Below are 27,043 nucleotides of genomic sequence, written 5' to 3' on the forward strand. Positions count from 1 at the left end.
CTAAATGCTCAGAAATGCCAGGGTGGAGGCCCAAATGACACCCCTGGGAGTAAGGGACCCCAATGCAAACAAATCCCCTAACAGCTTTCTTGTGGTCTTTATCCTTTCAGTTGACCTTGTATCAGTGAACTGTACTGTCCTGTTACTGTACCTTTTCCTATGCAAACTTCAAATAAAGTATTCAATCAAAGCCTATGACGAACTTGGGTACGCTCCCCCCGCCCACAGGTAGAGGGCAGCAGCACTTCTGTACTGCAGCAAAACAAAGCGAATGTGAAGGACTTCCGGGTTGGGACCGAAACTAGTAAACAGAAAAGAATGGCTGCCTTAGAAGAAATAAAGCGTCTTGAATATCTGTCTTTAGTGTCCAAGGTGTGTACAGAACTGGAAAATCACCTGGGAATAAGCGAGAAGGATCTTGGTATGTTTTGTCGTTTTGTTTCGTTTCGTTATTTATCTAACCTTGCTGCTATTTATGCAACGTATGCTAGTTTAGTTAGCCATACGATGTAGGCCTATCTACTCTACCCATTGTACCCAACTCTTATGTATCTACCTGAGGCTGTTCAAAATAAACGTATTTATTAGGACAAACCCCAGATGTACCATCTCCTTGTCGAGGTGGTCCCAACATAGATACACATTTGCACATCATAATAGCTGAATACAAAAAGAGAGACAGAATTACGAAACATGCCCTGTATACAGTAGATATCAGACGATAGCAAAACGACTAACTACAACTACTACAATGAAACTCTTGAAAAACACAACAACGAATGGCCATAATAGGTAAAGAGTTAGGTGAGAGTGAATCAACAATTACCATCAGGTATTGACGTTGACGAGAGTGTATAAACATTGGGTTCAACACTGTGACTGAGTATAACATAACTAGTAAGACTCCCTAAATCGGGAGATAAGCGAGCATTAGGTCGCATACACAAACTTTGGCAATGGTAGCCCTAGCCGCAAATTGCAACTGCTAGATTTTTTTTTTAAATAATCGGTTGAATCTAGTGTTGCAATTAGCCGCAAATTGCAACACTAGATTTTTTTTAATCGGATGAATCTAGGCCAGGGTTGCAATACCTATCATAGGCAGCCAATGCATCAAAACAGTTTTTTTTGCTATCTGATTGTATTAAACTACGTCAAACTCACCAATATGTATCCTCTTCAGAGATGGGAAAAGTACTCGCACTCTGTACTTAAGTAAAAGTAAAAGTACTTGTGAAAAAAACGACTTTGGTAAAAGTAAAAGTACTCAATTCAAATAATTACTTTATAATTACTTTATATTAAGTAAAAAGTAAAGGCTTTGAAAAGTACTTTTAAAGTAAAAGTAAAAGTATTTTTACCGTATGTTTCTGTGCAAAGCCAATAGAATTTGAAGGATATTAAACAAAGATCCCCACCAAACACACGTCTTAAAACTGGCCCAGGATTGGTTTCCTAACTATGATGTGAAATCTAAATACAGCAAAGGTTTTCTACCTTTTTAGACTGAGTACCACTTATATAAAAATAGGCCTATACCCCACGATACCAAAAATCTTTAGTCAGTAACATAATCCGATTACTGCAATTTAAAAAGTAACTACTAGTTACTTTCAGTTACTCGATTTATTGTTAACAGTTTTATCATAAAATATCTAATTTTAAAGATTCGCATACTGGATAACACAATAGTCCACATGTACACATACTGTAATTCACTCAAACTACTGCATGTTCAGAAAATAGAATAGGTTAGATCAGGTCCTCAACCTTATTTTTTTACCAGTACCACTCAGAAAATATATGTCTCTCCAAGTACCACCATATGATGTTAAAATACAAATACAGTAGCGTACACCTTCCCCATCCTATTCATAGACAGGCACAGTACACACAGAAGGCAAAAGTATTCCTACAAACAAAATAAAGAAAAACGACTTAATAGCTTTATATCCAAATGGCTGGTACTTTCTAAGCAATGGCCAAATGTATAATGTACATATACTGTACTGTAGGCATATATAAGAAATAGATGTATTGTTGATTTCAAGCATTCACTTGTGATGTCGGCTGCCTCTCAATGCAAACAACCAACCTGTCACTGACATACTCTTGCTGAGAACGACCAGCACCGTTCTCCCATCAAAAAATAAATACATAAAATCATGTTTACTCATAACAATCCATAGCACAAGACTGTCTTGATCCAAGGCTAAACCTGAAGCACCAGCGCCCACCAAGTTACACCACTTTTTCATGTCAAGGACTCCCAAAAGGACACTTATTAGCCCATGGACCACCATGCATCACTGCTCTAGCAGTGATTCTCAACCATTTAAATTCCAAGGGCCCCCAGTTTGACATGCATTAGGCTACGGACCCCCATTTATTGGATAGAATCAATGTTAATTTAACTCTGAGAGACACTGTGGTCCATTGTTTCCAAATTAGCATTTAGCTGCATGGGGGTGCATTTCAATTGTGTACACTCTACAGACCAATAAGGGTTCATTTGGTTCCTAACTATCATTTAGCTGGGGACCCCCTGGGTTGGAACTCCCTCAAGGGCGCCTGTAGGTCCCCGGACCCCACTTTGAGAACCAATGGCTTAAACAAGCCACTTTATAAGGACTGCCTTTTGCTTACCGTTGTAGAAACAGCGTGTGTAAGCATTCATACACATCTCCGTCTGCCCTGTGTGGAGTTTTCCTTTCAGATGGATTTGTTGTAAATATTCCATAAATCGCCACTGAACCTAGCCTGTTTGTTGGTGTTAAACTTATCAGTGCTGCCATTGTAATCAAAGGCAGATACAGCGTTCCTAAATCAGATTATTAGCTTTTATTTCCCAACAGAAACTTAATAAATTATCACTGTTTTCATCCAACTCCACGTTGTGTGTAAAAACAACAACAGCCGGGTGCGGTATCATCCAATCACAGAGAGGGACACGTAAAATAGTAGTCATTGATTGGCTGTGAGACGTCACATGCGGAAATGGTGTCAGCAGACCGCAGCAGACTTACAAATTCACAATGCGTTGCGGTTAGCCGCGCTGTGAGCTTGTAGATCTGCTATTTTCAATGCGCACCACCGTCTTACGTCTGAACATAGCATAACATGCAGGCGTTCCCTGAGGAAGCGACGCTTACGACGTATTTCTACTTGAGTATTTTATTGTTTCGTTTCATCTGCCGCACAGCGGTGCAACATTAATGTATCATTAAAACCAAAGTAGCGAGCCTGTTTTGAAAATGTAGCGGAGTAAAAGTACAGATACTTGTGTTAAAATGTAACGGATAAAAGTAAAAAGTACTCTGAAAAATAAATACTCAGTAAAGTACAAAGTACTGAAAAATGTACTTCGTTACAGTAACGAAGTATTTGTACTTCGTTACTTCCCATCTCTGATCCTCTTTCTATCTGCAAAGTGTTTGTTTCATAAAAACCCAGCGTAGACATGTTATGAATTATATCTGTCAATAAATCCGAGCAGACATGTTTTTTTTTCCTTAAGTGTTGAACTTCGGAAGCGCTCGTCTTCTATAACGCAATGTCCGGCTGCCTCCTGCAGGCTATGTGGCATTTAGAACCAGTTGGTATGCAGGACCACTGAGTGACTTCCCACGAGCGCTTCCAAACTCCAGCACTTAGAAAAAATAATCACCTGAACTGAATTTCTTGATAGAAAGTAGCTCATCATAACATGTCTATGCTGGGTTTTTATAAAACAAACACTTTGCAGATAGAAAAAGGATAATTCAAGCTTTCCATACATCCCCAATATTGGTGAGTTTGACGTTGTTTAATACACTCAGATAGCAAAAAAAACAAACAAAAAAAAACGTTTTGATGCATTGGCTGCCTATGGGAGGTATTGCAACCCTAGATTAATCTGATTAAAAAAAAATCTAGTGTTGCAATTTGCGGCTATGGTAGCCCATCAGGGGGTCCACTCATGGGACAGATCCATGTTGATGACATGAATTCTCAAGGATGTCAGCACTCTGACATATTGCCATTCCGACCATCTAAACCTAACCTTAACCTCAGTAAAACTAACCCTTTTGAAATGCGAACCTGGCGACGCTGGTGAATGTTAACCTGGTGTGTCGGAATGGAAAACCGTTACCGAACATTAAACATAAAGGCTTGTTTACCAATTGCTTCTGACCAGAGGGACAGAAAAACGGAGCTGAAGATTATTAGAAGATGAAGATGATGAGTAGTAAAGGGCACTTTTGTTAAATGAATACGGCTTAGATATGTTGAAGCCAGTACTTTTGTCTTCTTAATGATTAGATATGGCCTTTGTAAGTGTCCTACATTGTACAGTGTTGGGTGAGAAAAGGACATCCAAGGACAATCTCTAGACTCAGTACAGACTATTATATGCTGTGTTAAGTGGAACACACACCATCTTGTTTTGAGGCATTTTGATAGACCACATCAGTCCAAAATTGGAAGTATTGGTTGCAAACCAATCTCTTACAAACACTCTGTGTAAAGCAATATCTAGATCCATACAGACCATTGATTCCAAAGGTAATCGATCTATGAATAAATGAGAGTTCCAAATATACACCAAGAGAAGACATTTAATATTTTTCAGAGGATTACCAATCATGAACCAAAAATCGTGATTAGAAATAAGAATAGCGTTAAACAATCTACATTGTGACTTGTGTTATCAACCACATGTAATTCAACTTGGCTTCCTTTGCAGCTGAATACGTCATCAACCTTGCAGAAAAACACGAGACATTCGACGCATTCAAAGCCGTTCTGTTGAAAAATGGAGCAGACTTTACAGTAAGTGTGCAACATTTGCTGTGTCACATGCCATTGTAACTGTGTGTGTGTTTGTGAGATTTTTACTCATTCCATGTTTCCTGTTACAGGATACCCTTATTGGCAATTTGCTCAGACTTATACAAACCATGCGACCATCTACAAGTAAAGGTATGGCAACATGTTATTGTATCAAACAAACAGCGAAATCCAAAAATGTAACCAAATGGGTTTGTATTTGTCTCTCAAGTCACGCAACTATTCCACAAGCGTTGAATGCTACATAGTCTGTAACTATACTGTACGCCTCCTGAAAGCTGCGAATGGGAGTTGGCACACGTTTGTCATTTCCGTTCATGAAAATATAATTTAAAATATCATTAAAATATAAATGAATATGAATATTTACATTTCTGTTTCGATATCATATGCCTCGACTGATTTGATTTACAGCGGGACACATTTACATGACTGCAAAGACGAAACGGAAGAAGTAGTGGGAAGCGGACATCTGCTTCTCAGTGTTTCTGTTACATAGACTGTATGGCAAAAGCATTTGTTTAGAACACTGTGTGAGCCAACGGTCTGTCTCCAGAGACATTACTCTAGAGTTACACATGGAAACATTAACACTTAGGATTTTAATGCTTCTGTATCACGATTAAATGAATGTCCTTTCTGGTGGTGTGTGACAGCACCTCCGCCAGCGGTGAAACCAAAGACTGAGAAGGACAAGATGAGAGAAGCCTTTCCTGGCCTATGCAGGCCAGACCATCCGGTGTGGCAGGTGAGCATCACTGATACACAAGGAATGACTGTTCTAATAAATTATAGGTGGCATATCGAAAATAGTATTACAGCTCTGGTTCAATTGGTGATTTCGTTTTTTAAGTATATTTTATTTTGGTGAAATATAGTCTTTAAGGGAAAATGATATTTTAACCTTATCTTTCAACCTCATCTTCATATCATTGGTCCTCACTACTGTTTATTATAAGATGGCACCATTTCCTTCTACTCGCTCAGAAGTGGGCTGTGTGTGGACAGTCCAGAAACCTTCCTACCAATGACATCGGTGGGGATTCCAAGCTGATGGAAACTCAACCGTTGTCTTTCTGGGAAGTCGGAATGCTGAAATAGAAGCCATTGTTCTTGTGCACTCCTCCCACCTGGCAGACCGAGGGCCTAATAGGGGGGTTGGGGGGTTGGGGGGGGTGCTACAGCCAGGTTTCGATATATGTTCTGGGAACACCTCAGGATTCCCCAGAAGGAAGTGACTAATGTTGCCCGGGGAAAGACTAGAGCTCTCTGCTGGAACTGTTGCCCCCGCCACCGACTCTGGATAAGTGTTTATTTATTTTATTTTATGTTCAATCTGGTTTGAAATGACCACCAGTGATGTCATTGGTAGGCAGGTTTTACAGAGCGGGTTGGCAGAAGTGGTACCATCTTATATTTTAGAATGAGAATTAGTGGGGACCAGTTATACGTTGACTTTAACAGGGTTTAGTTGTGTACTGCCTTAGCCAACTACCAATTCCGCTGCCACATACGATATTCATAGGTTTGAAATAACCCTTTCCCTTTCTCTACCCCCTCCCCCCCTTTTTTTTGGTCATGCCTTACAGTTATTGTTGTCAAGTAAATCTTTTATCTCCTGCTTAAATGTTTTGGATTGTCCTGTTTTTTAGTAAGAGATGCTGTGATGAGTATTATTTTTTAACCACTTCCTCTATCTCTCTGCTAGGTTCCCTCCAGGGATCCAGATAAAGAAGATCAGATGGTTGCAGCAGCCGCCATGAAAGAGTTGGAGATGTTCATGCCCAGCGTCAGTGGTACAAGCTCTGACAACAGGTGAACACAAAAGACACTGAAACGATAGCTCCACCATTTCAAATGATAGATACCATCAAATGGAAATGTGTTTGTGGATTGACAATTGTACTGACTGGATATTGTGACTGCATATTGTTTTATACAAGTGCTAACAAAAACATAGTTACTAGACTATAGTATTTTATTCCATCTTTCCCTTCCTACATAAACTTTATTTTGAGTAGGGATGTGCCGAATACAAAATTATTGGCCGAAACCGAATACCGAATAGTGGAAACATTCCGCCGAATACCGAATAGCCGAATATTATTAATATATATTATGCGCATAATGTATTTTTATTACCATTTTTGTACCATTTGTTGTAAAGCTACCTTATTATGGCAAACGTGATTATGTCAAAACCATACAAAACTATAATAATAATAATAATAATCACCATTATCAGGGCTCAAAATTAACTTTTTGATTACATGATTTGAACATGCCATATCACGTATGTCATTATCAGCCCTACATTTATCATTGAACTTATTCTTTATGCCCAAATGATTGTATATTTTTTTTTAGCAGTTATAGAAATATTAGAACTTGATATCAAGGTGCCCACTCCTCCTTAGTGCCCACTCTTCCTACCGTCTGTCCCTCATCTATCCATCTAACTACAGAGTCCAGACAGGACCCTACATCTCACATCTTTTTTACTAGCCATGTGCCTATAGCCCCCGCCCCCCCCACCCCACACCACGCACGCACGCACGCACACGCACACACACACACACACACACACACACACACACACAGTGTGTGTCTCCATCTCTCTCTGGAAGAGGTTGAACATGAACTCAGCAGCCAAACCGAGACGCTCGCTGACAAACACTCTGACAAGCTTCACACAACTAACACCAGTGACAGAGACGACATCCTTATGCATGGTTGTTGTTAGCCCTTAGCACTGAATAGTGCTATGCTCTGTAGCAACAAAGAATTGACAAACAGCACTCAACTAACTGCTATCTTTGTCAATCAAAATCGCGGAGGCTCTGCTCCTGCTCAATGAACACTTTAACGAGCTTGACGGAGGCACGCTGCCTGGCACGGACGGAGCTAAGCTTACACAACGAGCGACAGGTCGCAATGTAGGCTACACTCGTTAGCCGGCAGCTGCGCAGACTAGTGAAGTGAAGTGAATGCGAGACGGAGTGAGTGAGTGAGTGAGTGAGGGAGGGAGGGGGGAGAGAGAGAGAATGTTTACTGATGCTGCCTGCGGCTGCTTTTTGAGAGATTATACTGGACCCCTGTTCTTCACACTATTCGGTGCTATACTATTCGGTTTTAAAAACTATACGGCCGAAAACCGAAAATGCATTTTTAGCCATTTTCGGCCGAAAATTTTCGGTGCCGAATATTCGGCCTCATCCCTAATTTTGAGGCACTACTCCTCCCACAGTTTTGGTGGCAAGGATATATGTCAAATCGCTCGGCTTCATCTGGAATCAATTCCATGCATTTTGCTAAGATTAATTTATATAAATGTTTTCGTGAATTAATTTTCTCCATTGACTTTAATTAATAAATTAACTTTTCCCAAATATGGAGATGACTGGCATCATAGATGTATGACATCATAGGCAACATGAGACTGACACAATATGTCCATATATGGGCATTGCAAGATATGGGCTTAATATTGATGACATCAGGGATCTCCATATACGGTACAGTATGGTCATAAAAGGGACAAGGACGGAATGGTTAGCACCGCTCAAATAGAGACAAGGACTGACAGATACAGAGATAAGTGTGACTCGTGTCACGGCAACCAGTTTTGACCTTGTTTTGACATTCTTAAAAACCATAAACCAAGACATTCATTGTATCACTGGACCGAATTGGAAATCGAATGACTCTGGCCGTATCTTCCGGCCCTCAGGTCAAGCAGGGACGGCCAGGAGGACAGAAGTTGGGAAAGAGACGGGGGCGGCGTTCGCAACCGGTCCCGCTCGCGCTCCAGGTCGCCAGGGCGAGACAGAGACGTCAGCCACAAGCGCAGGAGGAAGAGAGCTTCCCGCTGGAGCGACCGCACTCCCAGTCCACGCAGAGACGAGGACCGGGTAGGGTGATAAATACAATATCACAATATCTTTCCAAGCGCTATCACGATACACATTCTCATTTTTCAAGTACAACCACTGCATTAGACCAAAATGCAGATTTAAATGAATTCTGCAATGAATCTCTGTATTAACAATTCAACAGGATTTTTATAAGGCTCCCTCATTGTATCACAATATATACGATCTCTGAAAAGGCATGTCGTGGAGACATTGCATCGTCTCAACGATATTTATCACCATATCGCCCACCCCTAGGACAGGGACAGGCACGAGGAGCGCTGGAACGACAGACACGTGGACCGGCCACCTCCAGACGAGCCGGTGGTGGGGGACATCTACAACGGCAAGATCAGCAGCATCATGCAGTTTGGCTGCTTCGTCCAGCTGGAGGGACTCAGGTCAGTCAGAGCTGCTGGGTGGCCTCTTAACGTCTCCTAAGCCCAAGTATCTACAGTGTAGATGCTTACACAAAACTAGATTCTGCACTGTTTTGTGTACAGCAGTGGTTCTCAAATGTTTTCATGTCAAGGACATGATCGTACATTTGGCCACAGACCCCAATACAACATTTATATTATAATATAGCAATCCCCCCTCATTATTTACTATCGTCTCTGCTACAATGTGGATTTTCACAATTATCCTAAGTTGAACGATGCATGTTTGATGTCACTTGTACTTCAAAGTTCTAAAATACTGAGCTACAGCATCAGCCTCACCTTTGTCCTCAAACATTTGAAACATTCATTTAAATCATACATTTCTTTGCCTGCTCTCTGTCTGACTTTGACCACAGTGTTAGTTTATAATGAGTTAATTGTGCTGATATCTTACAGAAAACGCTGGGAAGGTTTGGTGCACATCTCTGAACTCCGCAAAGAGGGACGAATAGCTAACGTGGCTGATGTTGTCACCAAAGGTCAGAAGGTCAAGGTCAAGGTGCTGTCATTCACGGGGACCAAAGCCAGTCTCAGCATGAAGGTGAGAATGCAACGTGTTAATTATGCCTTAGTGTAATTAAATGCATAAGCATTCAGCCAGAATATGTTGCTGGTACATTTAAAGGGCCTACACCATGCTTTTAAAACTATATTTTTTGTATAAATATATGCTCAAAATTGAGTCTTAGACAGGTTTTAACCCTCAACAAACACTCTGACCATTCCTTTGTTTGTTCTAGCTCTACTATAATGAGGCTCTCCAGCTGCAATACCAAAAACGGCCTCTGTTTGCTCAGTGGCGCATCTAGTGGGGTTTTTCCAAAGAAAAAAATTCTTTTTTGAAAAAAATTCTTTTTTGAAAAAAAAAAAATATATATATATATTTTTATTTTTATTTTTTTTTAAACAGAAACGTGTGTGACGTCACACGCGTCAATTCTCAGAACAGCACTGTTCTGAGAGCTTCTCATCTCTGTCTTCCCAAAACCAGAGAAAGACACACTTGTCAGAAATAGGACTTTGTGAGGATAGAAGGTGCCAGTGGGACACCAAAAAAAGGTTTTAAAATAGAAAAAGTGAAAATTCATGGTGTAGGTCCTTTAACATATTGAATTTGCAACTCTGTTGTGTCTGGTGACACGAGGTTAGTTGTCTAGTGCCCGCTGCTTGATTGAGGCGGAGCTTGTGTGTGTTAGAGAGAAGAGTGTAGAGGCACAGTAATGTGTTAAGAGGTACTTCCTTGGCCTACGGGCAGCATGCAAAGGACTTTCGGTCCTGTGGTTTGCTAGATTAGCCCCAGACAAACAGACATGGGCAAAAGCGTACTGTAATAATCTCCCCCCTTGCCCCTGCTGGATAAAAAAAATCTATTATCGTTTATCGTGATAAAAAACACTCACGATAATTGTATCGTGGAGATTTAATTTATCGTGAAATCGTCCTCCGTCATGCACTGGGATCAATTCACCTTTTATTTGCTGAGCTGCATTTCCGGGTACCATATAAACCCTCTATTGGTAAAACGTACTTATAATATACGTACTTGATACAGTCTTTTTTTCACTCTCTACCAAATCTCTGACAATGTTCTGCCCCAGGATAATGGATGTTGGGCATATTTTGATTATCGCGGTAATATCGTAAGTCGCGATTTCTTTGGTCACAATAATCATGCTATGAAATGTTCATATCGTCCCATGCCTACTCTGTAGGACGTGGACCAGGAGACGGGGGAGGACTTTAACCCCAACCGGCGGAGGAACCAGGCCCTCTTTGGGGGCAGTGATGAAGCCATGAGGAACCCTGACCGGCCGGTGGAACCCAGCCTGCTGGAGCTGGAAGAGAACCCCACTGAGCGCAAGAGGCTGGCCAAGATCACCGACCTGGAGAAGTGGGAGATCAAACAGGTAAACCCACTCAGCACAAATCCCTAGATACTCAAGTTTCATTTGAATATTATCCGTTTTGAAGCCCTTTTCTTTTTAATCCATCATTACATTTACATGTGTGAAACTGTGCCACCCCCACTCAGATGATTGCAGCCAACGTTCTGCCTAAGGAGGAGTTCCCTGAGTTTGACGAAGAAACAGGGATCCTCCCTAACATAGATGATGAAGAAGGTACAGATTTATTTTTCTTTTTTTACTTCTTTGATTTTATTTTCTAGACCTTTGGTTCTCAACCTGTGGGTCGGGACCCCCCAATGATTAGCTTAATGGGCAACATTGTTTTCTCTCTCAACTAGGGCTGTCACGATTAGGACAAAATAATCGCTGTCACGATTAGGACAAAATAATCGCGATTGACGAATATATCGTCTTTTTGTTTCTCCTTCATTTTACGCTACTATGATAGTAGGCTATGAGCTTTACTCATACTGTACACCTTGATGAAGAGCAATGCTTTTTGAACATCAGTTCAGTGGTGTAAAGTAACTTAAGTACATTTACGTGCAAACTTTAGCCCTATTATAAAACAGTGGCTATTTGAAAATAGCCGATCTACAAGCTCACAACGCGTCGCGATGCATTGTGAACAAGGAACAAGGAAGGAGGAGGAGGCGAGGCGCATTCATGCAAGTGTTGACGTGAGGACTATGTTTAAGAATGGTTTTATTGTCAAAACCCACTACTTTTTAATTAAATTGGATAATTGACGATAATCACGAATATGAAAAATATTCGCGCATATGAAAAATAATCACGAATAGACGATTATGTATTAATCGTGACTGCCCTACTCTCAACAGTAAACAAACCAACATAAAGTTTAAGTGTATATAGACGGTATTTGCATGTTTCTAAAGTGACAATTTAAGGACTTTTTAGTACCTCTAAAATGACAAATTAAACATTGGCCAAATTGTCAAATATTAGAAGCAGAAATTGTGAAAATAGCAGATCTGCGTTGTGAGCATGTAGATCTGCTATTTTCAGAATAAAACCGTGTTGTACAAAATGTAATGCCTCAGCTCTTAGTGCTTGTCAGGGGGGGGGTCCCCAGTTAAAATATGATTATTTTGGGGGTAGCAGCCTGAAAAGGATGAGAACCACTGTTCTAGACTGTTCTACTGAACATGGTAATAGAGCATAGAAACCATACAGAGTGGGATATGATCATTCTTCTGACCAACAGATGAAGACCTGGAGGTTGACCTCGTTGAAGAGGAACCACCGTTCCTGAGAGGACAGACCAAATTCACCATGAACTTGAGTCCTGTCAAAATAGTCAAGGTATGCCGATCATCAGTCCAACTACAGTTTTGTATTTTCTTTACCTTTTGACTAATGTCGCTAAATATTAACTTGACTATTGACTCAATATGCAGTAAACCATCTAATGTGCCACAGAATAACCTTACATATCTTTTCAGTTTCAGCACACATTCCTCTCCTTTTCATTATGTCATTGTGTGTTAGAATCCAGATGGCTCGCTGTCCCAGGCGGCCATGATGCAGAGCGCCCTGTCTAAGGAGAGGAGAGAGCTGAAGCAGGCAGCTCGCGAGGCTGAAATGGACTCCATTCCCACAGGCCTCAACAAAAACTGGATTGACCCCATGCCCGACTGTAAGGCCCTGGATCATTATCTATCCACTTGTACCCTAGCATCCGTCTTCTGGGGCGAACATTTGGTGAAAATAGCCAATCTAAGTGAGCTTGTAATCCAAATTGGCTATTTTCTTCAAAGAAAATTTGGGTAGAGGGAGAAAAGGAGTGAGCTCTGGGGGACCCCAGTCAACTACGTTTATAGAATCTAAAGCACAATTACTCCATATATTGGTGAGATGTATTACTTTTGAATCGATATTCCAAAAATAGCCTTCTTATTGACTTACATTGCACATGAAACAGACCACACAAAGCAGTTTGAAGATCCTCAGACCATTTTGGATGTTCAGTTTCTAATCAACAGAACAAGATATCTCACCAATATTTGGAGTTACATCATGGCAAAGTAACTACACAAATGAAGCCTCTACCAAAGTGTCAATGTGCTTTGAGGATAATCCCAGCATACAGACAGTTTTAACAAGAGTTTAATAGTACTTTACATTTCTTTGTACGTGACATCTCGGGCTGGTAAATAAATAAATATAGTCTTGACTCTTGCCTGACCCAAGTTCAGCATAAGCTGAGTGAGTCAACTTCCTAGACACATTATTACTGACAAGAAACTCATTAAAAGGAGGAAAGCAAACACAATGGATCATACGTAATTAATAACCCCAAAAAAGATGTCACCCCTGCCTTCATCCATTGTGTGAAGCCAGATGTCCTCTAAGCTTTACAGTCTCTCACCTGGAAACGGAGGTGCATACCGAACCGTGACTCTAGTGAACCATTAGAACCCTAGACCTAACGGTTTCTGATTAGCATCCATCAATAGACGGGCACGCAGCACATTTCCCAGCATGAGTTGAGTCAGCTGTTCCCAGACACTTATTATTGCATACAAGTCGTTAAAAGGAGGAAAGCATTCGCACTGGATCATATCGTCACTGTTGGAAGCCCTGCTTCATCATGCAAGACTGTCGCACAAAAATTGTGAAAATAGCAGATCTAGAAGCTCACAACCTCTCGCGATGCGAGGCCTTTTGTGCTTGTAGATCAGCTATTCTCACTATTTTAAATCATTTTTAAAATGATGAATATGGTGATGAAGCGGTTTTGGACAAGGTTTCCACCCGACAACAACGATATGTAGATCTGAAGGTAATTAATGGCAAAAGCAATCTCCCATCACTCCCAGCATCCATCCATCCACTCATCCCGTGGAGCCAGTGCTCCGCCAAGCTTTACAGTAGCTCTCCCCTGGATTACCATGCCGTGGCTGGAGATGATTATCTGCCTTCAGGATGACTTTTAGAGCGGCTTGCGGAGACATAATGTGCTGCATGTCTGCGTCTTCCATAGCCTGAGGCAGAATTGGAGATTATCTGAAAGAGAGAGGGGGGGTGAACCAGTTCCTTCCAGCCCTGGCACACTGGCTCTGACTCATAGTTTAATACAAAAGGCAGCCTGTTTGGAAGTTAATTATCAGGACTGTTCGTCTTGGTTAAACAAAAACAGTAGTTTGTGTGGGGGTGGGGGTTGAAGGATCCTGCCGGAAGGTTGCATTGGCTCTAATTCAAAAATAAAAGGGAATTTGTAGTGATATCCAGGTGGAAATCACTTCTCTGCTTCGACCTAACTGTGGCTTACTCTGAGGGATATTTTAGCAGGCGACACAGCTTGGAGGAGCCAAGTATTAAACCGGCGACCATCTCATTCCCAGACGGCTCTGCTGCCTGAGACACTGTCACCCCTAATTCACTGTTCATCACCCTGACAAGCAACGTTGGCAGGTCACAACATGTTCTTACAGGGTCACAGACATACATTTAAATATTTTATTTGGGTCTGACTTCACGGTCAATGCAGCATTCCGCTTTAGGTGAGAAAGCACTGATAGAGTGAGAGGGAGAGATGGTGACACGTTTAAGGCCACATAGGTCATCTCCTGTTTGTTTCTGAGGCACATAGTAGCTGTGATAGAACTTCACCGTGAGTCTGTGATTATGATGGCCTCCACTTGTTTTCACATTTTATGTTATAGCTCTTCACCTTGGACTCTGATAAAGCCTTTAGTCAGCTTGATGTACAAGTGCAGGATTGCTTTACATGTATTTTACCTTGCTCTCTTCCCCCATGCAGATGAAGGAAGGCAGATTGCAGCCAACATGAGGGGGATCGGGGCAATGCCCGTTGATCTTCCGGAGTGGAAAAGATACGCGTTTGGCGGTAACACAGTGTCCTACGGCAAGAAGACAGAGCTGTCCATCCTGGAGCAGAGAGAGAGCCTTCCCATCTTCAAACTCAAAGAAGAGCTTGTACAGGTGCTTTTTAAAATGAGATGTTCTAACGGCATAAAGACCTTACTAGAATGTCAGTGAAGACTGATAGAGTATATGTGTGAGAGACGGGGAGGGAAATCTTCTAATGAGCAAATGTCAGTGGTCCGTAGCCCCAGTCCACCAATCCAGTTCTAAACTCTTAACTCTGAAAGTGTAATAAATGGAGCTTAATAATGAACCCTTTTGGTCCATTGTGTACACTCTTGAGATAAAAAAAATCTTTCTCAGTCTGTGGCCGAATGCATATCCAACTGGCACATACTTGAAATAAAAAGGAGGGGGAAAAAAATCACTGTACTGGAACACCCAAGGACATTTATTCTATCAACATATTTCTACCCGTTGTCTTTGCTTACTCACATGAAACCCTCCAATTATATCAATAAAGGTTACAATACGCACAACATTTTTGTCTCTTTGCAGGCTGTCCATGATAACCAAATCTTGATAGTAGTGGGAGAGACAGGCTCCGGCAAGACCACCCAGATCACCCAGTACCTGGCTGAGGCCGGCTACACGGCCAGGGGCAAGATAGGCTGCACTCAGCCCCGCCGTGTGGCCGCCATGTCTGTGGCCAAGAGAGTCTCTGAAGAGTACGGTTGCTGTCTAGGACAGGAGGTGAGTGAAACTCCCAGACCGTACATCAGACGAGGACTGCCTTTTAGTTTTCTAGTAGGCCATTATTATTTGCCTCTCTCTGTTTAAGCATTGTGTTAGCAGTGTGTGTCTGACAATACCACTTTGGAGGGTAACCAACCAGAGAATTGAAGGCAAATTGAGCGAAATATTACTAGTTTATTTCGTTGAAGACTTTCACATGAAATGCGCCAAATACGCACAACAGGTTGAAAGTGGTTAACTGTTGCAGCCCCATTAGACTTAACGGTCTATAAGAAATGTCAGTTCTGTTAACTCTTGCATCCCTGTTTACATTTCTTTTAGGTGGGCTACACCATTCGTTTTGAGGACTGCACAAGCACGGAGACAGTAATTAAGTACATGACCCACGGTATGCTGCAGAGAGAGTGTCTCTTAGACCCTGATATGAGTCAGTACTCCCTCATCATGCTGGACGAGGCCCACGAGAGAACCATCCACACTGACGTGCTGTTTGGCTTGCTCAAGAAGGTACGCTGACCGTATGTATAAACGTATGTTTATACTTGTAGATGACCATTGCACAGATCAGTCAGAAGGTCATCTTATAAAAAATGCCTGTTCAAAAGAATGTTGTACCCAGATTAACTAAGATATTATACCGTTACAGTTATGGATAAATGGATAATATTTGTGTCCCTTCAGTCCTTTTTAGAGACACATTGAACACCTAACTAAATTCTCCTCACTGAGTGGGGGAACATTCTTAGAGAGTAATGCTGAGATCTAATTCCTTAGTAGTCCATATGGAATCAAATGTAAATAACGCTGTGCTCTCTCTCTCTTAGACTATACAGAAACGTAAGGACTTGAAGCTCATAGTGTCTTCAGCCACGCTGGACGCCGTTAAGTTCTCCCAGTACTTCTACGAAGCTCCCATCTTCACCATCCCTGGAAGGACTTACCCGGTGGAGGTCCTCTACTGCAAAGAACCCGAGACGGATTATCTGGACGCCGGACTCATCACTGTCATGCAGATCCACCTGACTGAACCTCCAGGTACCATCTATTCTATATCCTGGAAACAGGAGAGGTGGAAAGCACACTGGTGTTCCACGTTTGTTATTGAATATCGATGGCCGGCTTACAGCCTTGCCCGAGGTTGGATAAGAAGATAGGAGCGACAATAACATGCAGAACAAACAATGCAGATCTCTTTGGTAAAAGTTTGTAGGAGCATTTAACCATATTATGAACCCTATTCTGTGTGCAAACATTTGACAAATAGCAGATCTATAAGCTCCATTCTAAAATTGGAGTCACTTCCTGACGTTAGGAAATACAAGTCAAATAGGACCGTGGCCAGACTGAGAACAAAGCCAATCAGTCAGGATCCCAAACACTCAAAGGGCTAATGTATTTCTTGCCCATAATAGGGTTAAATTGTGACAAAAATAAATGAATAGTTTAATCAACGATAAAGGCTACAAATAAATTTCAATTTACACAATTTTACATATTTATTGTGAAACGTAAGTTTAAATTCATTTTATAGTGTGTTGCTCTCGTAATCTACTCTAAATCTACCCTTCAACTGGGATCAAATTACGGTAATCCAGGATTATTATTTTTTTTCTTTCTTTATTTATTTTTTTAATCAAACTGATCCCAATCCTATGTTTTTTGTTTTGAACTAACCATTTTGAAAACTTGGTCCAGATTAAAACTTGGATTAGATGCTCGCCAAAATACAAATCTGATTTGATCAGAATGATAGTGTTTGAAAGCTTTGAATTTGTTGGCTGGGATACGGTTTAAGCGGTTAAATGTGCTGACTCTTTAGTTTTAATTTTAATTTTATTTTTTTAATACTGTAGGCTGTAATCAAACCTTCTCTGTCTCCGGTGTCCAGGTGATGTTCTGGTGTTTCTGACGGGTCAGGAGGAGATTGACACGGCCTGTGAGATCCTGTATGAAAGGATGAAGTCACTGGGACCTGATGTTCCTGAACTCATCATCCTGCCTGTCTACTCTGCCCTGCCCAGCGAGATGCAGACCAGGATCTTTGACCCTGCTCCTCCAGGCAGCAGAAAGGTAAGGACAAAGTGTTAGGGACCGGTATCATCTAAAGCAGGGCTTCTCAAACATGTTTAGGCTGTGACCCCCAAAATAAACATATATGAACTGGGGAACCCCACCCTGACAAGCACTTGGAATTGTAGGTATTACTTTTAATGTGACTCGGTTCCACAGATAGATATTGTGAAAATAGCAGATCTAGATCTGCTATTTTCACACAATGTTCGCCTCTTGCTTACTTAATATTTGACAGTTTGGCCAGTTTGGTATTAAAACGGTCTTGAAAGTCCTTAAGTTGTCACATTCTAAATGTGCAGATACACTTACGTATGTAGGTTTGGTTTGTGTACCGTTGCGTGAGACATTTCTTTTTACATTAAGCTAATCATTTGGGGACCTCACAAAATAATTTGGGACCCCACTTGGGGTACCAACCCCAAGTCTTAGAACCACTGATCTAAAGACTTTCCATAAGATTGTGGTTCATATTTGATATGTCTGCCACATGCTGTTTACAAAACATGTTTTTGGTAAATGTAATAAATAAATACCTCTTCAATAGAATCCAGTTCTATCATTCTCCACTTCGTTCTCTTGCTTGTAGGTCATCATCGCTACCAACATCGCAGAGACATCTCTGACCATCGATGGAGTCTACTACGTGGTGGACCCTGGCTTTGTCAAGCAGATAGTGTATAATTCCAAGACTGGCATTGACCAACTGGTGGTGACTCCTATATCACAGGTAGGCTGGTTTAGCAGAATGCTAAACTTTGTGAATCAGAACCAGGCCTAGAGAAGGGGCCCCGTACAGAACAGGGACAAGCCCCTCACACTTGTAGGGGGAATAGGTTAGTTACCCCTGGCTTGGGGGTCCCTTGTGTGTGACTGTGTTCTTTTTTTAATTGTTTTTTATTGGTTCATTGTGTTCCGGTACTGTGTGTTTGTGTCATTGGTTCTTTTGTTTCTGTTTCATTAACTCATTGTCTGCAAGTCCCGATAGGTCAGAGAAAGTCCCTCACTGCCTTTCTTTTCTTACCTTTTAACGTGGTCGCGTTAACTTAACATCGTGCGTGTTTACGTTGTCCACAGCTTCAAAATAAATGAAAAACTTTGAAAAACGGACCATCCGTTCAAGACCTGGCTCCTGTGTTGCATAAACAGTGAGTGAATGGAACAATCCCATGGCTCGGACGAAATCTGCTTCCGGTTGCCGGTTGCCATGGTAATAGTGCAGCGATCAAATGGGTCTGTGAAGAAACCGTTCCGAGAGGTTTCGTTCTGCTTTTCGATAAAAAAAAGTATTTTAATTAAAGCTTATTAAATTCTCTGGATTATCGGGCCTGGCAGGGAGCTACATAGACAGGGTTATTTTTTTGCAGGGACTATGTTAACACTGATTAAAAAACAACAACATATTAACAAACGTAGAAAGTAACATAATTAGAAAATAGCGTTTGTATTATTACATGTCTTTTTTTTGTTGTTGTATGGCTATGTTTGTGATGTAAAGTGTAATATGTCATTTTATTCATTTTGGTATTGTGTGTAATGTGGGTTTTATGGGATTTTAATGTCTATTCTTTTTGGTGTGAAAATGTAATAAAACCTTTAAGTTACAAAAAAAAAAGAATCAAGGAAATGTACCAATATATACCTTAAATTTGATCAATATAGGCTTAAGGATGATGTTTTGTTTGACTATTTCAAAAGAGTAAATGTATATGTTTGTATTTTTCAGGCCCAGGCCAAACAGCGGTCAGGCAGAGCTGGTAGAACAGGCCCAGGAAAGTGTTACAGACTGTACACAGAGAGAGCCTACAGGGATGAGATGCTGACATCCAATGTTCCTGAGATCCAGAGGACCAACCTGGCCAGCACTGTGCTGTCTCTGAAGGTATATACAGTATAGCAGGGTTCCCCAATAGGCGGCCCGCGGGGGGCTACTGTCTGGCCCACACCAACCCCAGTAATAATGGTGGTATAAGAGCAGCAACAACACTAGTATATTGTCGTTGGCGGGTGGAAATCTCGTATCTCCAAATTTGTATGTTCTTTCGCAAATCATACAAAGCCGTCGCACAAAAGTAGTGAAAACAGCAGATCTACAAGCACGGTGCGAGGCGTTGTGTGCTTGTAGATCGGCTGTTTTCACTAGTTAAAATATTTTTTTAAATGCTAAATGCAAAATGCACGGTTTTGGACACACAAGATTTTCACCCGACAACGACGATATCTGAACCGTCGCTGGAGTAGCGGGAACGCCACCACTGCAATGTTGTGGCCCTCGGCTTGGTACCCTAGACATAATTCGGCCCTTGGGGAAAACTAATTGGGGAACCCTGCAGTATAGGATTGGTGTATATACAGTACATGTCGCATAGGATTTGATCTCAAGTCCATCACTGAGCCAAACTCAGCTGAACTATGAACTAACATAATTAATTAGGTCTGCAACTATCGATTACTTTTTCTTGGGGATAGTCTGTCGATTCATTTTTCAGAGAAGCATTTCTTTCCCCTTCTATTTCGTAGTATATCAATAAATCGATTAACCATGTCCCGTTTTATACCTCATTTCACAAAGTGTGGAGCAATCTACAGGCATCTTTTTGCCTATAATTACATTCCCAAAATAGGGATTGATTATTAATAAATTATTATTAAATGATACATTTAAAAATTTCCTACATTATTTAATCAACTGGTTCAATTAGCTGTTGCACCCATACAGTATATATGGCATTGGTCATTAGCTGCTGTCCTTTCCTCACCAGGCCATGGGTATCAATGACCTGGTAGCGTTTGACTTCATGGACGCTCCTCCCATGGAGACACTGATCACCGCCCTGGAGGTGCTCTACACACTGGGAGCTCTGGACGATGAAGGTCTGCTCACAAGGCTGGGGAGAAGGGTAAGGAACAGAGGAACACTGGTGATTCCCAAACACTGTACCCATTTGTTCAAAAAACATTCCCAAAGAAATCTTTTTCCTGAATTCAAAACAATTTCACTTATTATTTTCTGTAATGTCATGAAGAAATAAAAGAAAAAACTAAGATAAATACATTTTAATAAATGCATTTGAAAATAAATGTTAGAAGTAGTGATAATAGACGATCTACAAGCTCACAACGTGGCATGAAACGAAGCTGTGTGAGCTTGTAGATATGCTGTTTTCACCTGGGCAAATGTCTAATTTCGCTTTTGGGTCTTGAGCTACTGGCGTATAAGATAAACACAGCAGGCACATATAACTGGATATGCTGAAGACATACTATAATGGTAAAAAGACTCACTACTTTGAAAGCAGATGTCAGAAACCGAACTAAATGGACTAGAGGACATCCTAAAATGTCCCATATATTGTTCATGACAGCTGAAATAATGTAATCTATTCTGGGGGAAAATAATGTTATGGAAGCAGAAAATGCAACAAATATGGCCTTGTTAGATTTATTTACCCCTTAGGCTTGTCAGAAGCACAGCACACTTGGGTGACACAGACAAGTTGTTAATCATTTCCTGGAAATGCCACTTAAAGCCGTGTATTGCCCTAAGTATGGCTAAACAATTCTGGAATAAATGTCGGGGAGAAAAAACCTGGAGATAATATCTGATCAGAAACCAACATGGTTGATTTTTTTTTGTTTTTTAACCCTTAACTTAACATCACTCACATTTGCGCGCAATTCTGAATCAAAGGAGATTATTGTCCCAAATTGGTCTTTTGGTTTCCTGATTTAAGGCATCAAACACAATCAAGGTCACAGGTGTTGATTTATGTAAACTTTACATAATTAATCCATTGAGTCTTTATATGCTGTACATTAACCCTTTAAGTGCCTATCCCGAACATGTTCGGGATATTCGGGATCAAAAAATTTTTTTATTTGCTATTTTACTTACCCCGAGCTGCTTGGAGCAACGTGGGTGGTCCCGGCTCGCCCAGCGCTCACCAACGAGAGACGCTAGATGCTCCGACGATTTATTCCATTGAAAATGGTTTAAAATAAAGTTTAGACCCCCCCCCCAATGTTCACCGAATGTTCATTGTAGGCGGCGCGACGTATTCCAGGGTGCCTATCCCGAACATGTCCGGGATATTTAATAAAATGAATTATTTTATCGGAGGCCTCAACGAAGCCCCGGTCTAGACGTCCATCCTTGGCCGGGACTTAGACTCGGCCATCCACGGGCCGTATTCGCGCTAACGGCCGCATCGTGCCGCCCACTCCAATAATAAATCACATCTTTAGACAGGATTTTCTCCGGATTGTGTCCCCAGACCCAAAGAGAAAGTTTTTTGCGGCTGAAATAGCTTTAGATCGGGCTTCTAAATGGGTTAGCATTTTGGCTACGTGTCAGCTAGCTTCCTCCTCTCGACAACCATAGCATTGACTGGAGTGAAAACACAAGCCAGTTGGGAGAGGGTCGACGAAAGCTATAAAGAAGGTCTATGGAGAAATTTCTGGCACTCTAGCACCCCTTGTGGCCGGATGGCACTGTATGAGTTAAATTAAGGACATCAGGTTGAGAGTTAGTTGTTTCAGCATGTGACATGAATGGACATTTTTGTTCTATAACCTGAAGGAAGTGGCACAAATCTTCCTCAGGGGTACGACTATGTTCAAGACTTTCCTATTTTGCTGATGTTCTGCTTTTGGAGAAAATGTCTTACTTAATTACCATAGTTCTTTCACAATCATTCCCTGTGCATACACTTCATAGTGTGTGTGTGTGTGTGTGTGTGTGTGTGTGTGTGTGTGTGTGTGTGTGTGTGTGTGTGTGTGTGTGTGTGTGTGTGTGTGTGTGTGTGTGTGTGTGTGTGTGTGTGTGTGTGTGTGTGTGTGTGTGTGTGTGTGTGTGTGTGTGTGTGTGTGTGTGTTTCAGATGGCTGAGTTCCCTCTGGAGCCCATGTTGTGTAAGATGTTGATCATGTCCGTCCATCTGAGTTGTAGTGAAGAGATGCTCACCATCGTGTCTATGCTGTCCGTACAGAACATCTTCTACAGACCCAAGGTAATTCACAATCTATCTATAAATTAGGGAAATCTACGTCTGCGTGTCTGCACTGACGTCATCCAATGGGAAAACCCTTGAGGAAACACACAGTGACATCATAAAATGGGAAAATGAGATGGGCCATGAGAGCGGCCGTCTGTGCCCGTAGCATAGCATATAAATGCCTTTACTTAGCAATAACATGTCAAAGAACACTGAAGGCCAATAATGTTTAAAGTTATACCATGTAACTTTTTTTATAAAACAAATCTTAAAATTGTCCTAACTGTTAAATCGCTAAAGTTTTAGAACACCCACTCCGTTATTTTCAGCTTCTAAAGCCTTCTCTTTATATGTTTTCTATGAGCCGTGAGGGGGGGGAGAATTTCGCAGCAAAATTGCGTCATCTGCATCATCTGTATACGTTGTGTATACGTTGGCCAATCACATCGCGGATCATACACACATGATACACTGCCGGCCAATGACAGCCTATCTGCCGTATCTTCAGGAAGTAGCTTCCCTCAGCTACAGTGTTTACCATGGTGAAGGATTCTTAACCTCTTAATCCCCAAATCCTGGCCAGAAAATTACGTTCTACCCCTCCACGGATTCATATCGTCGCGGTGATTTGCGGTGCCGCTCCAGTGGTCCGCGGCGGTGGTCTGCGACGACTCCGGGCGAAAAACGGGCGAAAAAAGCAATACCGCTACTGACCACTAGTTTAGCAACTTACACAGTATAGCTTTAAGCTCCAATAATGTGCTGTTTAACAAATGGAAACCTGTGGTGTTCTTTCTACAGGACAAGCAGGCCCAGGCTGACCAGAAGAAAGCAAAGTTCTTCCAGCTTGAGGGAGACCATCTTACTCTACTGGCCGTCTACAACTCCTGGAAAAACAACAAGTTCGCCAACCCCTGGTGTTTTGAGAACTTCATCCAGGCACGCTCCTTAAAGAGAGCCATGGACATCCGTAAACAGATGATGAGCATCATGGACAGGTATGACCCACACCAGACACGTGTCTATTTAAATGTTGCTGTTCTTTTGTTTTTACATTCGGTGATATCCATTGAAATGTTTAATGGGGAATTAAAAAGACTAAATGTACACAAGCCTCCTACCATAGATATACAGTATAGATGGACAAACTTATTGTCACATATTGAGCAGTAATCTTTCAATTACACTTCTACTGCCAATAAAGGTAGAAGGTCATGATGAGTGCTCTGGGACAATTGGTCATGTGTACTGGGTGGACCGGGAGTTATTCTGTGACCTTCAGATTAGCAAAAGGCCTCCTCACCCAATAAACCAGTGGTCCTCAACCTTTTCAGGCTGCGACCGCCAAAATAATATTTTAACTGGGGACGTGATCAGTACGTGATCTACATGCTCACAACGTCTCGCAACACGAGGCGGTGTAAGCATGTAGATCGGCTATTTTCACAATTTCAGCCTCTAATACTTGACAATTTGGCCAATGTTTAATTTTTCATTTTAGAGGTATTAAAAGTCCTTTAATTGTCACTTTATAAATGTGCAGATATCCTCTATACACTTAAACTTTATGTTAGTTTGTTTAACTCTGCATTAAACACTGCATTAAACTATGGCACACAAATGTGTCTTCACCTTTCTCAGACATAAGCTGGATGTGGTATCCTGTGGGAAGGCGGCCATGCGGGTCCAGAAAGCCATCTGCAGCGGTTACTTCAGGAATGCAGCCCGCAAGCACCCTCAGGAAGGCTACCGTACCCTGATAGACCAGCAGGTGGTGTACCTCCACCCTTCTAGTACCCTCTTCAACCGCCAGCCAGAGTGGTGAGTCTATTGCCTGACTGCAAGCGTCAGACTCTACACACACACTACGTTTCATGATTGCATGTTTACATTAGTGCAAAATGGTATTAAAACGTAATGAAACGGCACTATTGTATAGTTTATTAAAATAATTTGAGTCGAGTCTGACTCCGCCATGACAGTTTTCACGGACCAATCAGAGTCCACTAGCGACTCTCACGTGGGCAGAGGACACCAATCAGAGTCCACTAGTGACTCTCACGTGGGCATAAGAGTTCTGAAGGGAGGGGGCTGGGGGGGGGCTGGGACCGGACCAGCCTTGGGAATCCACCAGACGCCAAACCACGTGCCCCAAGCATACAACCCTGATTGGCCCATTCAATTCGCCCGCTCCTCGGGCGGAGAAGAAATAAAATATTAAATCTCGGGGTCAGTCCACACTACACACCACCCACCAACAGGGGGTGGTGATGTGCAGACTGATTTATCAGGCTAGTGAGTCTATGCCCTTTCCATCAGTGGTGGGAGTAGTATTCACATTGTTCACAACCCACTCAGAACGGGTACACATTATTGAATTTGAATTTTGACCCGATTCTATAAGTGTCTTTTGAATCCTTCTAAGGTTTTTGGAAAAACCTATGTTTCTATGTCAGCAATCTGGCCAGCCATCGTCAAAAGAAAAGGTCCTTTTCACTTAACTGGAGCTCAGTTAGTCTGTTTTTGAGAGACTACTATGTCAGTGGTTCTCAAACCTTTTCATGCTAAGGACCCCCAATATAGAAATAAGATGTTACAGATAAAAATGTGGCGTGAACGTGCCCTAAATCTACAAAGTAACTAGTAACTAAAGTTTTCAAATAATTATAGAGTAGTAAAAGAACAATATTTGCCTCTGAGATACTCCGGTAAAGTACAAATTCCTCAAAAGTGTTCTTAAGCACAGTACTTGAGTAAATGTACCTAGCTACTTTATACCATGATGTGAGGATTTAGTTAAACATTTATTTTTGTAAAACGCTATGTGGGGGTAAAAAAAAAAGAAACTACAGGTAATATGATTATTAGTTGAACATTGGTCTGTTGAAATATGATACCTTGTTGAGATAGTGGTTGTCTGAAGTTGTACCTGTCATCAAATGTTTTATTTTACACAAAATAGTCTATAGCGATTGTATTTCCCTTCCTTAAAAAATAACAAGTAGTTATTTTTTCCCATCTCCTTTCCACCATATTCTATAATCCAAGTTGTCTTTACTTCTCGGTTTGATAGATTACCTTTTTTTTTAAAACCCTCTTGGATTTTCTTTTCTTTTCATATTTTCTTTTCATATTTTCTTTTTAATGTTGTTTTTCTCCCTTTCTGTCTGTACCATGCATCTGTGCCCTTTCATTGTGGATGCAAATGAATCATAACGTTCACCCGTTTCCCTCTATGCGATCCTGTCCCCCAGGCTAGTGTACCATGAGCTGGTGCTGACCACTAAGGAGTACATGCGTGAGGTGACCACCATCGACCCACGCTGGCTGGTGGAGTTTGCCCCGGCCTTCTACAGAGTCGGCGACCCGACACGCCTCAGTCGACAGAAGAAGCTACAGAAACTGGAGCCTCTCTATAATCGCTACGAGGAACCCAACGCCTGGAGGATCTCCCGTGCCTTCAGGCGACGCTGATCGCAACTCTGTCACCACAGGGACATTCAGTGGGGTTCATACTGAGAGCTGCCAGCTGACAACATTTTTGACCCTTTTCTTTTGTACATCTAAACAATGTTTGAGGTCTTAAAATATAACTTATTTTCCTTTTTATTGAAGTGATACTGTCCTTAATTAAAACTGTATCCAGTTGTCAGTGTTCTATGAAGCACTGAACGTATCTACTCACTAGTTTTGTCATTTCACTTCAAATGGAGGAAAGAATACGCAAACACGGCTATTGTTGACCACATTTCGTTTGTTCAAAGTCAGAGTCCGTTTTCTATTAAATCAGGGACTTTTCTTTTTTTTAAATTGTTTGTTTTGTTTGCTCAGACTCTCGTCTGTCCTGTTTTAAATACCGGATGCTTTTTTCTCTGATGCCAATTGTGTTCTGTTTTGTCTGTGCATCAATGCTAGGAATGCTTGTTCCATAAGCTCTCTACAACCACAGATTATCAGAATGGAATGTGATGCAGAACAACGGAAATGAAGTACTGCTTGAAGTCTTGGAGTAGTACTAATATTGTCTTTATTAAGCAATCTCTTTAACAACAATCATGTTTATGGATGAACATTTTATACAGTGTGTGTGTGTGTGTGTGTGTGTGTGTATGTGTGTATATAAACTCCTCACAAAAGGTTTGTGATAATTTCTCCCCTTCAATAATATTTTTATGCTTGATAAATGGATAAGTCACGGTTACAATGAGGTACTGTATAACTTCTAAGGATTGTGGAAGAATGCACCAGCACACACCTGCTGGCAGTTGTGTGCCAGGTACA

At 41.5% G+C, this 27,043-nt stretch overlaps 1 protein-coding gene across 1 annotated transcript; it reads left to right on the forward strand.

Annotated features, from left to right (window-relative positions):
• The first annotated feature begins 301 nt into the window (after positions 1 to 301).
• On the forward strand, positions 302 to 26,827 carry LOC308303696 (ATP-dependent RNA helicase DHX8-like). The gene is made up of 24 exons (XM_080748166.1): positions 302 to 421; positions 4,727 to 4,812; positions 4,902 to 4,962; positions 5,487 to 5,578; positions 6,539 to 6,645; positions 8,561 to 8,741; positions 9,000 to 9,142; positions 9,581 to 9,725; positions 10,897 to 11,091; positions 11,217 to 11,304; positions 12,320 to 12,417; positions 12,604 to 12,751; positions 14,879 to 15,060; positions 15,502 to 15,696; positions 16,021 to 16,206; positions 16,524 to 16,734; positions 17,588 to 17,769; positions 18,359 to 18,499; positions 19,496 to 19,651; positions 20,532 to 20,669; positions 22,649 to 22,777; positions 23,564 to 23,760; positions 24,404 to 24,583; positions 26,017 to 26,827. Exons 1-24 carry the CDS (start codon positions 319 to 321, stop codon positions 26,234 to 26,236), a joined length of 3,564 nt encoding a protein of 1,187 aa, XP_080604292.1. The 5' UTR covers positions 302 to 318; the 3' UTR covers positions 26,237 to 26,827.
• The last annotated feature ends 216 nt before the right edge of the window (positions 26,828 to 27,043 follow it).

Source organism: Nannobrachium achirus, assembly GCF_963921795.1.
Source record: "Nannobrachium achirus genome assembly, chromosome: 18".
NCBI lineage: Eukaryota > Metazoa > Chordata > Actinopteri > Myctophiformes > Myctophidae > Nannobrachium > Nannobrachium achirus.